The 17603-nt window shown below is 43.2% G+C and overlaps 1 protein-coding gene across 1 annotated transcript in view; it reads left to right on the forward strand.

Moving 5' to 3' along the window:
- The window catches only part of LOC309553435 (sodium- and chloride-dependent GABA transporter 2-like), an 83478-nt gene that overhangs the window by 64300 nt on the left and 1575 nt on the right, over positions 1–17603 (forward strand). Inside the window, exons 8-14 of the mRNA XM_082254632.1 lie at positions 494–597; positions 7576–7700; positions 10231–10343; positions 13814–13951; positions 14367–14469; positions 15523–15623; positions 15743–15913. Coding sequence (XP_082110758.1) covers positions 494–597; positions 7576–7700; positions 10231–10343; positions 13814–13951; positions 14367–14469; positions 15523–15623; positions 15743–15913 — 855 coding nt within the window. The remainder of the gene's footprint in view (positions 1–493; positions 598–7575; positions 7701–10230; positions 10344–13813; positions 13952–14366; positions 14470–15522; positions 15624–15742; positions 15914–17603) is intronic.

Raw genomic sequence — 17603 nt, forward strand, 5'->3', positions numbered from 1 at the left:
TGTGTCTGTACTTGCGAGTGTATGTAAAGTGAGGGTACGTAAAGTGGGGTATGCCTGTACTTAGTTGCGCTGCACAGATTGGATAGTCCTATCTAACTGCAAGTCTACTAGAAAAAGACTGTCTGATTGAAAGCAATACACTTTTTGCATTCTCTAATTACCTAACATACACAAAACTCCTAGTATCCATTTGGGTTTGGGTCACATGACCAGCAACTTTTTGATTATAGCCATAGAGATTGCTAGATGCCGCTTTGTGACTTACGCTAGAATGACTACATTCATGTCACCATTGCACAGTAGTTAGTGGCTGCTTGTACTGCCCCATTATTATCACAGATGATCTGAATGTCTGCCACAAAAGTTGGTTCTTCTGGGTCACCCTATTAATGTTGTGTGCGTTACTGATAGAAATTTTAGGGTCAAAGGGATACCCCAAGCCTCTTTTACCAACCCATCCTTTATTTGCTATTCATTAGACTCTCCTCGGCAGGTCTGGATGGACGCAGGAACTCAAATCTTCTTTTCGTACGCCATCTGCCTGGGCTGTCTGACAGCGCTAGGGAGCTACAACAAGTACAACAACAACTGCTACAGGTACTAGTTTATGACAGACACATGCACCCCGATGATGTCTGTTTTGGAAGATGAAGGGGGCCAGCCTTTTGCCTGTGAAGAATTTGCCCACAGCCAACTCTTCTTTGTTCCATGCTAAGTTGCCTCTTGAGAAGGGTTCAGGTTTTACCCTGACAAGTGTCACTGTTTAAGAAATCTTGAGCCAATTGTTAAAATCCTTAAACCCTGACCTGGAGCCCTTTTTCTCCTTTACAATCCCTAAACCGTCTATTGAGATGGATATATCAATATATAAGTATATCTGACTATGGGTCACTGCATTATTTTTGTAGCATGTTAATAAAGTATATATATATATATATATATATATATATATATACAGTATCTCACAAAAGTGAGTACATCCCTCATATTTTTGTAAATATTTTATTATATCTTTTCATGTGACAACACTGAAGAAATTACACTTTGCTACAATGTAAAGTAGTGAGTGTACAGCTTGTATAACAGTGTAAATTTGCTGTCCCCTCAAAATAACTCAACACACAGCCATTAATGTCTAAACCGCTGGCAACAAAAGTGAGTACACCCCTAAGTGAGAATGTCTAAATTGGGACCAACTAGCCATTTTCCCTCCCCGATGTCATGTGACTCGTTAGTGTTACAAGGTCTCAGGTGTGAATGGGGAGCAGGTGTGTTAAATTTGATGATATCGCTCTCACTCTCTCATACTGGTCACTGGAAGTTCAACATGGCACCTCACGGCAAAGAACTTTCTGAGACTCTGAAAAAAAGAATTGTTGCTCTACATAAAGATGGCCTAGGCCACAGGTGTCAAACACAAGGCCCGCGGGCCGAATCCGGCCCTCCAGGCCATTTTATGTGGCCCTCGTACCTCTCCTGTAGCTGCAGGAGAGCTCCAGTCCTCCTCCAGACCTTATACTTTCTGCTTTCCAGCAATGCCTCCAGCTTCTTCCCAGCAGCACCACAAGGTAAGGGAGGTGAACTGTGATGTAAGAGAGGGTGGGGGAATCAACTTTTGATGGTGGAGAGGCTCTTGATATCTTATGTAAGGGTAGGGGATGCTCTTGACATCTACTCTTACAGATCCAACCGGCCCTTTTGAGGGTAATCATAATGCTGATGCGGCCCGCGATTAAATTACGTTTGACACCTCTGGCCTAGGCTATAAGAAGATTGCCAAGACCCTGAAACTGAGCTGCAGAACGGTGGCCAAGACCATACAGTGGTTTAACAGGACAGGTTCCACTCAGAACAGGTCTCGTCATGGTCGACCAAAGGAGTTAAGTGCATGTGCACAGCGTAATATCCAGAGGTTGTCTTTGGGAAATATATGTATGAGTGCTGCCAGCATTGCTGCAGAGGTTGAAAGGGTGGGGGGTCAACCTGTCAGTGCTCAGACCATACGCCACACACTGCATCAAATTGGTCTGCATGGTTGTCATCTCAGAAGGAAGCCTCTTCTAGAGATGATGCACGAGAAAGCACGCAAGCAGTTTGCTAAAGACAAACAGACTAAGGACATGGATTACTGGAACCATGTCCTGTGGTCTGATGAGACCAAGATAAACTTATTTGGTTCAGATAGTGTCAAGTATGTGTGGTGGCAACCAGGTGAGGAGTACAAAGACAAGTGTGTCTTGTATACAATCAAGCATGGTGGTGGGAGTGTCATGGTCTGGGGCTGCATAAGTGCTGCCGTCACTGGGCCAACATGTACTATGACATACTGAAGCAGAGCATTATCCCCTACCTTCGGAGACTGGGCCGCAGGGCAGTATTACAACATGATAACGACCCCAAATACACCTCCAAGATGACCACTGCCTTGCTAAAGAAGCTGAGGGTAAAGATGAAGGACTGGCCAAACATGTCTCCAGACCTAAACCCTATTCAGCATCTGTGGGGTATCCTCAAACGGAAGGTGGAGGAGCGCAAGGTCTCTAACATCTACCAGCTCCGTGATGTCATCATGGAGGAGTGGAAGAGGACTCCAGTGGCAAGCTGTGAAGCTCTGGTGAACTCCAGGCCCAAGAGGGTTAAGGCAGTGCTGGAAATTAATGGTGGCCACACAAAATATTGACACTTTGGACCCAAATTGGACATTTTCACTTAACGATGTACTCAATTTTGTTTCCAGTGGTTTAGACATTAATGGCTGTGTGTTGAGTTTTTTTTTGAGCGGACAGCAAATTATACAAGCTGTACACTCACTATTTTACATTGTAGCAAAGTGTAATTTCTTCAGTTTTGTCACATGACAAGATATAGTAAAATATTTACAAAAATGTGAGAGGTGTACTCACTTTTGTGAGATACTGTATATATACACCTGTATATGTGTGTGTACATATATATATATAAATATATATACACACACACACACAGTACTGATTTAAGCAGGTGTAAAGAACTGCTGTAAAGTAAGGATACTTTCAATAATATATATTTTAATTGTTTATTTGTATAAATTTACAAATTTCAAATTGAGCAAACAGAATAAAAATCGAAATCAAAACAATATTGGGTGTAACTATCGTTTGGCTTCAAAACGGCATCAAATCTTCTAGTACACTTGCACACAGCTTTTGAGGGAACTCGGAAGGGAGGTTGTTCCAAATATCTTGGAGAACTAACCACAGATCTTCTGTGGATGCAGGCTTACTCAAAACCTTGTGTCTCTTCATGTAATCCCAGACAGACTCACTAATGTTGAGATTAGGTGTCTGTGGAGGGCCAAACCAGCACCTCCAGGACTCCTTGTTCTTCTTTACAGTATACTGAAGATAGTTCTTAATGACAATGTCATTGTCCTACTGCAGAATACATTTAGGGCCAATCACATGCCTTCCTGATGGTATGGCATGATAGATAAGTATCTGTAAGTAAGTATAAGTATTTTGAAGGCAAAGGGTGGTCACGCAAAATATTTATTTGATTTGGATTTCTCTTCTGTTCATTTACTGATCATTTTAATTGATAAAAACAAACTATTAACATTTCTATTTCTGAAAACATTCTTAATTTGCAGCATTTTTTCACCCCTGCCTAAAACTTTTGCACAGTACTGTATATACAGTTGCGCTCAAAAGCTTGCATACCCTGGCAGAAGTCGTGAAACTGGCATTTAAATTGAAAACATGACTAAGCATGCCCAAAAATGGTCTTTCATTTAATGATGGTGATCATATAAAGCCTTATATTATCACATAGTTTCTTATCTCCTTTTAAATCATATTGATAAAATAAATCACCCAAATAGTCCTGATGAAAGTTTACATCCCCTGGAATGTTTGGCCTTGGTACAGACACAGACAGTGTCACATACAGGTTAAAATGGAAATTTGAGGTTAATTTCCCACATGTGTGGCTTTTCAAATTGCAATTAGTGTCTTTAAATACATAGTTAATGAGTTTGTTAGCTCTCATGTGGATGCACTGAGCAGGCTAGATACTGAGCCATAGGGAGCAGAAAAGAACTGTCAAAAGACCTGTGTAACATAGTAGGGGAACATTATGAAGATGGAAAAGGATTTAAAAAAAATCCAAGGCCTTAATTATGCCAGTCAGAACTGTTTATTAACTTATTAAATAGGAAGTAAAGTCAGTGTTTTTTTTTTTTCTTTTCTGTTGCCTGAAAAGTAAAGGCATAATGTGCTAGCATGCACCGCATATTAGCACATTATGTGACACTATCTTCCAAACGAAGCCCTCGTTGTCCCTGCTGGAGGCCCCATCCATCTTCCCCCATTTTCTTTCCAGGTCCACGGTCTCCGGCTGTGCTACAGGCCGGAGCCGTGTGACGTCACTCCCACGCAAATGCGCGTGAGAGCCGCTGGCTACGGCACAGGGCTCTAAATAAACGGCATGGGCGGCAGTTCCTTCAGAGTGCTTGCGCCGATGATATAGTCGGCGCACTTTACAGTAAATATCTCTTAAACGGTGCAAATTTAGGAGATGTTTACAACACCTATAGGTAAGCCTTAATATAGGCTTATCTATAGGTACGAGTCTTGGATGGGGGTTTACCACCACTTTAAACACAGAACGACCGCCCACCGCAGATTTACTGCGGCAGGCAGCCGCTTCTGGGCAAAGTGACGTAGGGGTACGTCACTCGCTCAGCCGCCTGTGGGGGGCGAGCGCGTGCCGACGGAGACGCGTTTCCGCACCCGCTCGTTCACTGAGATCCCCGCGCGAGTGACCGGCGGCTCCGATGTCCGCCAGCCACTCGCGATCTCCCGCTGGTGAGGAAGAAAGGCAGACGGCTGATGTAAACACAGCCGTCTGTCATTCTCCCTGATGTAAGTGCAGTGATTATACGATCCTGCTATGTAGGGTCGTATGTCTCTGTGGGTACATCACAAGCCATGCCCCCCACAGTTAGAATCACACCCCTAGGGATACATTTAACCCACTGATCACCAATAAATTTAACCCCTTCCCTGCCAGTGTCATTTTTACAGTAACAGTGCATATTTATAGCACTGATTACTGTAGTAATGTCACTGGTACTCCCAAAAGTGGCAAAAATGTCAGTCAAGGGTCCGATCTGTCCCCCGCAATGTCGCAGTCCCGCAAAAAAAAATCGCAGATCGCCGCCATTACTAGTAAATAAAAATGACATAAATCTTTCCCGTAGTTAGTAAACGCAATAACTTTTGCGCAAACCAAACAAAATACGTTTATTGTGATTTTTTTTACCAAACATATGTAGCAGAAAACAAATTGGCCTAAAATGTTAAAACATTTTGATTTTTACCTTTTTGTTTTGAGAATTTCATATGAAAAAATTTGAAAAATATTGTTATTTTTTCAAAATAGTCGTTTTTTTTTGTTTATAGCGCAAAAAATAAAAATCGTACAGGTGATCAAATACCACCAAAAGAAAGCTCTGTTTGTGGGAAAAAAAGGATGTCAATTTTGTTTGGGTGTAGCGTTGCACGACTGCGCAATTTTTCGTTAAACTCACGCAGTGCTGAATCGCAAAATAGGGCCTGGTCTTTGAGCAGCCAAATCTTCCGGGGCTTAAGTGGTTAATGGCCCGTACACACGTTACGAAAATTGGACGAAAAATAACGCTTGTGAAAAGATCGGACGATAATCTGATCGTTAGCACACAGCTTACGAGAGGCGATCATGACAATTCGCCCGATATTGATCGTATTATAACACATCGTACGATAATCGTATTATCAGTATGTTGTTCGTCTGAAAAAAATGGTGAGCAGTAGACAGCGCATGAGCAGTAGACATCATTTCCCCTCACACGCTACAGCGTGGTTACGCATACCGGAAGCTTTTGAATCATCGTCCGAGAAAATTCGTATCGTAAGTAACCTCTCCCATTTGCGAATATAATTGAGAGTTCCTAGCAACCAAACAAAAACGGACGGAATGTCGTGCGATTTTCGGATCGTGTGTACTGGGCATAAGGCTCGTACACACTATAAGAAAATCAGGCAAACATTTTCGTCCCAAGAATTTTGCGTACGATTTTCGTATAGTTTGTACAGAACTTTCTACAGACAATTCAGGATTTTCGTACGAAAATTCTCGAAGGGACAAACTCCAATATTTTTCTCGTACGGGAAAAAACAAACGATTATCGTACAATTTTTGTACAACAAAAAATCAGAAAAGAAAGACTGCGCATGATCAGAAACAATAAACAACAAAAAAAGCCATTGTTGTATGAGAATTTTCGTATGAAAATTTTCGTACGAAAATTCTTTCATCAGTTCCGATTTGCTGTGAAACAACGAGGAAAATCGGACAATCGGACAATTTGCCCAATTTTCATATAGTGTGTGCCCCACTTTAAGAAGTGGAAAATTCAGGGATCTCTTGATACCAAGCCAAGATCAGGTAGACCAAGAAAGATTGCAGCCACAACCACCAGAAGAATTGTTTGGGATACAAAGAAAACCCACAGGTAACCTCAGGAGAAATACAGGCTGCTCTAGAAAAAGACGGTGTGGTTGTTTCAAGGAGCACAATATGATGATACTTAAACAGAAATGAGCTGCATGGTCAAGTTGCTAGAAAGAAGCCTTTACTGCACCAATGCCCCCAAAAAAGCTTGGGTACAATATGCCCCACAACACCTTGACACGTCTCACAGCTTCTAGCACACTAATCTGGAGTGACAAGACCAAAATAGAGCTTTCTGGTCACAACGATAAGCACTATTTTCAGAGAGGAAGAATACCATCCTCACCTACAGCTGAATATAAATCTCATAAGAAAAAAAATGTGTTTTGCTCATGTTTTTTTTAGAAATGGTACGTACTGTATATTAGCAATTCTCCAGGGGTATGCAAACCTTTGAGCACAACTGTATTTAGTTTTGGATACATCATGGAATGATATGAACTCCTGTCTGGTTTCTATGAGTATCTGTGCTCCCTGTGGAAAGATGAACCCTCTAATTGACCTGCTGATCAATGTCAATGAAAAATCGATGGGAAATCACACATTTGTTAGCTGAATAGGAATAGGAAGCAATCTTTTAATATAAACACCTGTTATGGTGGCAGATGAAAAAGAGGGCATTTCCTCTCACTACACTTTCCTTTGCTGACCTCGACATTAATACGTTCCTGCAGTGATGCAGAGGTCAGCTGAAGGAATCAGTGAGAACTATGGGGGACCCAGGAGAATGACACTCCAGGAAGTGTTTGTTTCCCAGCAGACTTCAAGGAATATTTCCTCAGCCAATGAATATCATTCAGTGGCATGGGTACATTTTCAGTTTTTTTTTTACAGTACATTCTTGTTTGAAACTTTTTTTTATAATGTTAAAGGGTCTCCAGCCGGTGACCACATAGATGGAGCTATAGGGCCATATGTGACCTTGAAGATGCCAGTCTGACCTGCTTGCCTTTGACTGTCTGCTTTTTAGGGGTTGATGATTATTTGCTTATTGCCTTGTCACTTTGTAGCAGTTATATGAAATTTATCTTTTTCTTTTGGCAGGGACTGCATTGCCCTTTGCTTTCTCAACAGCGGCACTAGTTTTGTGGCAGGTTTTGCTATCTTCTCCATTTTGGGTTTCATGTCACAAGAGCAAGGGGTGCCAATATCTGAAGTGGCGGAGTCTGGTGAGTATGCCAACTTACAGCCTGCATACAACCTATGGACACACAAAAATTGATCTAACCCTATCACTTTATTCCTTTCTTTCTGGTTGCATTGTTTTTTTATTCAAGTGTATTTCCACCTTAGCAAACAAATTTGGGAATTGCCCATTCTATATTGGGTATGTGTTTCCATTTACACAGCTTACCTAACATATTTTTACATAGGGCACTATAAGCAGCTGCTATTGCTTAGGATAGATGGTAGTGTGATAAGGGACAAAGTGAAGGAGTTTAAAGTGGAACTGAATATTAAAGTGGAACCTCTTCAAAGGTCCCTCGTCTGCGCTGGCATTTTAATTTTCTGAGTGCCGATCTTCGGTCCTCTTCCTGCTGTACAGTGACATAAGTGAGGTATCAATTTGTGCACTTCAAATAAAGTTGACACAAAAATAAGGACTAAAATGCGCATCACTTCATCCCTACAGACAGCTCACAGCAGCTGCAACCACTGCGGTTTAGTGTGTGCCAGCTGTCCAGGGCAGTGTGAATGGGCCCTTAAAGGTATGCTATGTGAAAAGGAAAATGTAATGAATATAAAGTAGGTGTGATCCCAATTTGGCCTCAAAGGCATACATACACTTTAATTATTTTGGGGGGACAGAACTTCAGTGGGCAGTAGAGGCTCTAGCATTTCACCCTTGAATGACAGGTCTTTAGCTTGGGAAAGGAACTTAATCTTGACTTGGCTTAGGATCCTGGGGACTTTACAGGTATACAGGAAATGTTTTTAAAGACTAATTTATGGTCTCCTCAGTGACCTTCACTTGGGCCAAGGCAGGTGCTTATTATGATTGATATCTTATAATTATGCAGGATTAATTAAAAAGATTTTTTAGCTTGACCCACTTTGTCTGGGTCTAGGGGTCAGGGGTGAGATGTCACTTGAGGTCTTACAGCTGCTGCCTGTCAACTGCCTGACTATATACTGATTATAACATTTATGGTTCTGCTTTGTCCCACTGAGACAGGGTTCCTTAAACTACGGCCCTCCAGCTGTTGCAGAACTACACATCCCATGAGGCATTGTAAAACTCTGACATTCAAAGACATGACTAGGCATGATGGAATTGTAGTTCCTGAACAACTGGAGGGCCATAGTTTGAAGACCCCTGCGACTGAGAGGATCAGAATAGCTAAACCATTGAGCTGCAGTGCAAAGCAGGAAGTTAGCCCGCATATGTGATGAACTTATTTGGCTGCTCCTATGTACTGTACATATATTGATTTTCTTTATTTTATTTATTTATTGTAGGTACTTATATGGGGGCCATCAATTTATGCAGCGCATTACATATATATATTTTGTACATTCACATCAGTCCCTGCTCCCAAGGAGCTTACAATCTAAGGGTTCCTTACTCACATTTATAAAAACACGTACTAGAGCCAATTTAGACAGGAGCCAATTAACCTACCAGCATGTCTTTGGAATCTGGGAGGAAACCAAAGTACCTGGAGGAAACCTACGCAGGCACAGGAAGAACATTCAAACTCAGTACAGTCAGTGCTGTGGTTGGGATTTGAACCAACGTCCCTAGTGCTGCTATATATACTTATAATTACTGTTTTAAAACATTAATATTTACATCCTCTCCCCTTCCTCCCACAATGCAGCATAGTTGGGAACTGAGCAGCCAGCCCACAGGCCCGAATGCTGTCACATGGGACACAGACAGGGGTAGGTCCTTAAAGCCCCTTTTTGGGGCAAAATTGAATGTATGGTCTAAACCTTCCCCATCTTGATTTAGAAACCCTGTCTGTTTGTTTTAAACTTGCCTCTTTTCTGTCGAAAGAAAATCTTCTTCCATCACCTGGCATCAAGATCCGTGTGAGGAGGAGGAGTCTGCAGAGCACCCAGTAACATGTAACGTGGCTTGTGAAACTAGGGAGGGTTGCTGAGGAGGCCAGTTACCCATCTAGGATTACCTTTCTCCTCAACAAGAACCGCTGTCCTAAAAGCAGTTATTAAAGATGATTTTAGGAGTGTCCTACCTGCCATTTGGATGTTTGAGTTAGATTTCACTGTGACTCTGCAATTTTGATGGAGGGTGATGGTTGAACATAATGAATGACCCGTGTTACCCCTATTTGAGCTATTTTGAACCACTAGCATGTTTGCTGTGACATTGACCATTCTGGCCATATTCCTCTCCATCCTCTCTGATCCAAGGAATAACTAACCCACAGCGGCCATTTATCGGGGGGGGGGGGGATGTGCTTACAATCCTTCTACATAAAAACCCAGCAAACAGGCTAGGGCTGCCATTATTTTGCTTGTGTGGAGAGGAAGTGCATGGAAGAGGGCAGTGTTTCTCTTCTTAGGTACGCAGACTATAATGTGTATGTTACTTGGTAGAGAAGCTCACACTCTACTTCAGGTAGAAAACTAACTGTGAAAACTACGGTCTCTAAATTGGAAGCACTAAAACCCTAAAAGTGAGTTGCCTTTTTGTACAGGAGCTCCTCTTGTAAACATGTCCTTGGTCTGCAGGTCCAGGACTGGCATTCATTGCTTATCCCCGCGCTGTCTCCATGATGCCATTCTCTCCACTGTGGGCCTGTTTTTTCTTTATCATGGTCGTTCTTCTGGGACTGGACAGCCAGGTATGTAGCAATTCACCATTCTTCTTATAAACTACCCTGGGGGTGCCTCCTACCTGAAATGACAGATGGTAATTAAGGGATCTCAGTTATGATTAGACATAGGAGGGATAGTTTGCTTTCCCATTTCTTCTACCTTTCACTGACTTAATAGATGAGATAATCCAGCAATGTTTTGTGTCCCTCCCACAAATTTATAATGAAGGTGTCAGTGAGGCCTCATGCACACTGGACATTTTTGGAGCTGCTGTTAGCAGCGTCAGACGTTTTTTTTTTTGCAGCTGCAGAACGCCCATCCATGTTATTCTATGGCCTCATGCACACATAGAGCTTTTAGGAGCTCCAAGTGGCATAGGCGTTTTACAGCCTCAAAAAAAACCCAGGAACTGTGCGTTCTGGAGCTGCAGCGTCAAGCTGTAAAAACGTCTGACGCTGCTAAAGGCTGAATAACGTTGCTTAACGTGCGTTAAGCCACGTTATACATTTTTTTTCTTCCATTCAAAATCAGTGGTTCCCTATGGGAGCCTATTGATTTGAATGGAAGTCGCACCGCAAGTCGGATCAGGGTGATCCGACTTGCGGCACGACTTGCGCTGTGAGAATCTTGAGGGGGAACTCCACGCCAAAATGGGGAAAGAAACAGCGTGGGGTTCCCCCCCAGGTTCCAAACCAGGCCCTTTGGGTCTGCTATGGAATTTGAGTTTTTTCGGCGTGGGGTCCCCCCCAAAATCCATACCAGACCCTTATCCGAGCATGCAGCCCGGCAGGCCAGGAAAGGGGAGGGGATGAGCGAGCGGCCCCACCCCCCCTGGACCATACCAGGCCACACGCCCTCAACATGTGGGTGCTTTGGGGCAGGGGGGGCTCTGCACCCCCCACCTCAAAGCACCTTGCCCCCATGTTGATGAGGACAAGGGCCTCATCCCCACAACCCTGGCCGGTGGTTGTGGGGGTCTGCGGGCAGGGGGCTCATCGGAATCTGGAAGCCCCCTTTAACAAGGGGGCCCCCCAGATCCCGGACCCCCTCCCTATGTGAATGGGTATGGGGTACACTGTACCCCTACCCATTCACCCCATAAAAGGCAGTGTGTGTAAATAACGGCAGGAGACGTTTTGGAAAGTTTATTAAAAATCTTCATCTGGTCTTCTCCCTCTCCGGTCTTCTGCTCTTTTGCTGTGACATAAGGGGGCGGGGTCTCCCGATGACATCATCTGGTGGCCACGCCCCTAATGGCTATATAATAAGCTGCAGAGACCGGAGACCGGCATAATCACCGGAGACGTTGTCGGAAGAGGACCGGAGGAAGAAGAAGAGCCGACAGCAAAAGAGCAGAAGACCAGAAGACCGGGGAGGAGAAGACAAGAAGAGTAGACAGCAAAAGAGCAGAAGACTGGAGAGGAGAAGACCAGATGAAGATTTTTAATAAACTTTCCAAAACGTCTCCTGCCGTTATTTACACACACTGCCTTTTATGGGGTGAATGGGTAGGGGTACAGTGTACCCCATACCCATTCACATATGGAGGGGGTCCGGGACCTGGGGGGCCCCCTTGTTAAAGGGGGCTTCCAGATTCCGATGAGCCCCCTGCCCGCAGACCCCCACAACCACCGGCCAGGGTTGTGGGGATGAGGCCCTTGTCCTCATCAACATGGGGGCAAGGTGCTTTGAGGTGGGGGGTGCAGAGCCCCCCCTGCCCCAAAGCACCCACACCCCCCCATGTTGAGGGCGTGTGGCCTGGTATGGTCCAGGGGGGGTGGGGCCGCTCGCTCGTCCCCTCCCCTTTCCTGGCCTGCCAGGCTGCATGCTCGGATAAGGGTCTTGTATGGATTTTGGGGGGGACCCCACGCCATTTCTTCGGCGTGGGGCTACCCTCAAATTCCATACCAGACCCGAAGGGCCTGGTTTGGAACCTGGGGGGGAACCCCACGCCGTTTTTTTCCCCATTTTGGCGTGGAGTTCCCCCTCAAGATTCTCACAGCGCAAGTCGTGCCGCAAGTCGGATCACCCTGATCCGACTTGCGGTTCGACTTCCATTCAAATCAATAGGCTCCCATAGGGAACCACTGATTTTGAATGGAGGCAGAAAAAACGCTGCTAAAAGCTACTGTGGCCAAACGTGCAATAACGCTAATGGAAAAAGCTACTGAAAGCACGTTTTTACAGCTGCTTTTTCCCGGCGTCAAGAAACAGCTTTGGAGCTCGTTTTTATGACGCCCTGTGTGCATGGAGCCTAAAGGCAAAACTTTTTAATTTTGGATAGAGTGGAGAGGGATTAGAACACCTGTCTCTTCTTACCCTCTCTATTTATCATTGTAGCTGTTTTCCGTGAGCGTGAAAGTAATCAAATCTCAAATTTTGGGTTGTCACTAGAATGGAGGATGGAGGGGAAATCTTCCAATGGGCACTAGTTCTGATAACCCTGGTGACAACCAGGGATTCTTTCACTTTGGAAGGATTTCTTTTCACGTCCTATTTTGGCCATGGGACAGGAAGTGAAGGGAAATCTCCCCAATGGGATACAAATGGCAAAAAAAAAATATCTGGCAGGGGTTATAGCTCTACAGTACTTTTATCTCAAATTAAAAAAAAAAAACTTTTGCTTTTAGTTCTACTTTAACTTTGTAATGGCAATAGATAGTTTTTTTTTTTTCATGGAACACCCTTTTTACTTACAGTAGGCATTGTATTATTCTGAAGAAGCATTCTGTACCATTTAACAAAGAATCTCCTGATTAACCTTCTCTTATACTCCACCATCAGTGGTTAGTAAAGCAAGCCTTAGATGATGCAAAATCTTTAAATTTCCTCATCAACACAGTCTGTGTTGATAAGGGATATACGTCCTGCAGCGCTATTGCGCTACAATGATAACTGCTCCCAGCTATAGCGGCCGGACGTAATAGCATTCAAAAAATAGATGGATTGACTTCAGTACAACTAGCCTGCCCATAGATGGATCGAATCTTGGCTGGTTCAGCAGGGATTTGATCAATCTGTGGTTGACTTGAGAAGGGGGCCTTCTCTGGGCTACAAAGTACAAAAAAGGGAAACACCACATTCTATCACTCAATCCCATGGTTTCCAAAAGAAGTGATTTCGGAGATACAGTGTTGTTCTGAAGCAGTTTACTTATATGAAGCATTCCATAAGTTGCTTGTGTAGTAAGTGAAATAAATTCTAACTGCCTATTACCGTTTAGATATTACAGACCAACAGGACAGTTAGGTCATTATTAAGAAAGACTTCTAATTACTACCTGCCTTAGATGTGACACTGTCCACAGTGGGAGGGGTTCCAACACCCACTCACCCACATCTAGTAAAAATGGGCTCCTAAGTCCCAGAGGGCATTTGTGCAGCTATACAGTCTGTGCAAATTGTACGTCCACCCCTGTCTTTGCCTCTTTGTTACCATTTGCAGTCTTTGGTCACTGAAACTGAGTCTGTTTTCTGTTTTGTTCTTCCTGGCTTAGTTTGTGTGTGTGGAGAGCCTAGTGACCTCCTTGGTAGATATGTATCCCAGCACATTTCGTAAGAAGCATCGACGGGAGCTACTGATCCTGGTGGTCTGCATTTTCTCCTTCCTCGTTGGACTTGTCATGCTAACTGAGGTATGAGGGATGGGTTGATTAGGTGGTAGGGAAAGGATTGGAATTTAAGGTAGGATGCCGAGTAAGTCATTTATTATCACCAACAAAATTGTGTAGGTTATTTACCTGATTATTTGAAAGTTCCAAACTACAAAATTTTGCTTTATGGAAACCTGTTACCTAGAGTCAAAACCTTTAATCTGATCTGAGAATCATGGGTGAACCCTAAACCTAACCATATACAATCTAAAATACAAAGAAACACTTTATGTCATAATTGCTCATAATTCCTTCTCTCTAATATGTTGGAATTAGAATCTCTGGCATCCGCCCCTATTAGTACAGAGTATTCAAACCATTACCCAACCTTCATTCTTCCCAGTGACCAGTACATTGCCATAATGTTTTGGTTTTATTGTCACATTCTCCTTTGTAGGGTGGCATGTATGTCTTCCAGCTCTTTGACTATTATGCGGCCAGTGGGATGTGTCTGCTGTTTGTAGCTGTCTTTGAGACTCTGTGTATTGCTTGGGTCTATGGTGAGTGTGTTATAGTATACAGTACATTATAGCCTTATCTCTGTTGTTTAATGACAGGTGCACTCTAATGACACATGGACAACAGCTTTAATGATTTGATTAGTTACACCTAAATTTTATCTATCTATTTATCTAAAAGCCGGCCATGGGCTCCTTGTGTCTTCTTCATGGTCAGTGATGACCTATGGCACACACACACACTCCTGTAAAAGGAGAGACTCCACCATCTTAGCTACTCACATTCGCCTGGCCTGAGGCCCACCACCAATAATAAGGAATGTCCACATGGCAGCCCTTTAACAATTTTTCTATAGTAGCAGCATATTTGGGATCTTTATATCACATTGTCCAACTCAGTAGTTATATATTTAGTACACATTTTAACATCAAATGCAAGTACTGGAACACTGAATGTCTTGCCTACTCTCCCACCTCCTCAATGTATGTTCTCCACTAGTAACCTCTCCCTCAGATTACCAAGTCCTACCCTGAAGGGTACTCTCCTTCCCAGGCTACAGACTTACGTGGCATCATGGCATATATCAGGGGTAGCCTGTTGCTATTGCTCTTCTGCCTAATACTCCTCCTTTACCATGTTATATAGGGACACCATACTCTACCCACTAACTCTAGCCAAAGGGGGCCATACTAAAAGGGGTACTAGCCCCTGCTTACATACTTATCCTTATTTCTCTCTGTCTTTATGATAACAATATATCTAGATATGATATGAAAGAACATGTTTGTTAATGAAAAATAATATCTATCTATCTATCTATCTATCTATCTATCTATCTATCTATCTATCTATCTATCTATCTATCTATCTATCTATCTATCTATCTATCTATCTATCTATCTATCTATCTATCTATCTATCTATCTATCTATCTATCTATCTATCTATCTATCTATCTATCTATCTATCTATCTATCTATCTATCTATCTATCTATCTATCTATCTATCTATCTATCTATCTATCTATCTATCTATCTATCTATCTATCTATCTATCTATCTATCTATCTATCCCATGATCTATTTTTATACAGGTGCGGATAACTTCTATGACAATGTGGAGCACATGATTGGGTACCGGCCTCTGCCCCTCATTAAGTACTGCTGGCAGTTTGTTACTCCTGCTGTTTGCCTGGTGAGAGGGAGGTAGTTATGATGTAGGGGGTGGGTACCACGGTTCAATTAAGTACTAGTTGTTAACAAAGTTTGAGAGACTGCTAGCTTACACATTTTCATATCCTTACCTTATTCCAGGCAACGTTCATCTTCTCCCTGGTAAAGTACACTCCATTACAGTATAACAAGCGCTACACATACCCATGGTGGGGGGATGCTGTTGGCTGGCTTCTGGCTATTGCCTCCATGGTTTGCACCCCATTGTGGGTTTGCTATAAAGTCTCAACCATTAAAGGTCCATTGGCACAGGTAAGATAGCTACAGCGTTTTCTCTTTATATTGATATGTATTGATAAGCAGAAAATAGTTTATTTCACTGTGCTGAGGTTTCAGCAGAAAAATATAAAGTGGGGCCCCCCATATGCACTGCATTTCAGCTTCCCGCACCCACTGCCATTGTGGGTACTGGGGCAATGGAGAGGCAATAGACTAGTTTGCCCAGCAGCCCTCTACAGAGTGAAGTTGCAGCTACATAGCTGGAGTTTCTCGTATCTGTGTCACATAATACATTGAGCCACTGCACTCTTAAAAACCATCAAAGTACAATCCAGCAAAGAACATAGTAAATATTCACCTCTGTTGAACACTGCTGAAAATCACCTTCTGAAGATTTGAAAACCCCCACTTTAGGAGTCAATTTCTGGTCTCCCTTTGCACTCAATGGCTACTCCTGCCCACCCTTTTGTCACAACAGGAGGGCACAAAGAGCTCAGCAGGTGCTCAGGAAATAATCATACCTTGAAATGTATTCTAAAGGGTCGTTGGGTGCCAATTTCTCTATGCTGTAGCAATGTTCAGAGGTTTCCCCTACCGTATTGGTTCCAATGCATTTCCCCAGAGGTGGGGGACTTGAGTCACATGTCTTGACTTAAGTCAGACTTAAGTCACCAGTTTGAGGACTTGAGACTTGCTTGACTAAAATTAATAAAAGACTCGACTTGACTTTGAGTTGGTATTCATGACTTGAGACTTGACTTTGACTTGGACATATGACTCGAAATGACTTTACTTTTTAAAGTTATTAAATATTTGCATTTTCTCAAGATGTGTTAAAACAAAATTAATGTGTCTGTTATGTTTCTGACACCACAGTCACTTAAAACACCTCAGTGTGTTCTGATTTTTAGGACATTGGCTGTTTAAGAATGGAAATACTTAACATGTTTTTAGTGACTGTGGTGTTGAAACATGACCGGACGAAGGATTCTGAGCTGTTTAGGCATTCAAAGTGTTTCTTTAATATGCCAAGAAAAAAGCACTAAGCAGTTTTGTTAAAGCGGAGTTCCACCCTCAAACCGTTTTTGAGATAAAATTACCCCCGGGACAGTCAGGGCTAGTGCATTTCAGAATGGATAGCCTCTGAACTGTCCCAGGTTGCACTTACCTTTTAGAAGAAATACTTACCTTGAAAATTTCTTGTCCAGCGCTGCCATCTCAGGTGTGGGCAGCTAAAGCCAGCGCGTCCTCTTCGGTGTCCTCTTCCGTGTCCTCTTCGTCCCAGAATGCCCTGCACCGGGCCCGCTCATCAGTTCCGGGGCAGGCACGTCATCCCTGCACAGCTTCTGCGCATGCCCAGAAGCGGTTTAGCAGAGAATGACGCACCTGCACCGGAAGTGACGAGCGGGGCCAGTGCAGACACATTGACTCCTGGGAGCGATGACGTTCAGCTCCCAGGAGTCATCGCAAACTGGAAGTGACGGCACGGCCGCGGCTGCAGAGGGAGGAAGTGGAAGGAAGGTGAGTATATTTTCTTCAAAAACAAGGTAAGTAAACAAGAAAAGAAATCGTCATTATCCATTTCTTTTTCAGGTGACAAAGAGCAAGCAGATGGCCCAAAGTCACTTTTGAGGGTGGAACTCCGCTTTAATGTTGAAAATAAAACAAAACCTTTCCTGACCACTGACTTTTAACTGATTTAAAGGTGAAAATTGGGGTAGAT

The sequence above is a fragment of the Pelophylax lessonae genome (genome assembly GCF_965119305.1).
Source record: "Pelophylax lessonae genome assembly, chromosome: 4".
NCBI classification, from domain to species: Eukaryota; Metazoa; Chordata; class Amphibia; order Anura; family Ranidae; genus Pelophylax; species Pelophylax lessonae.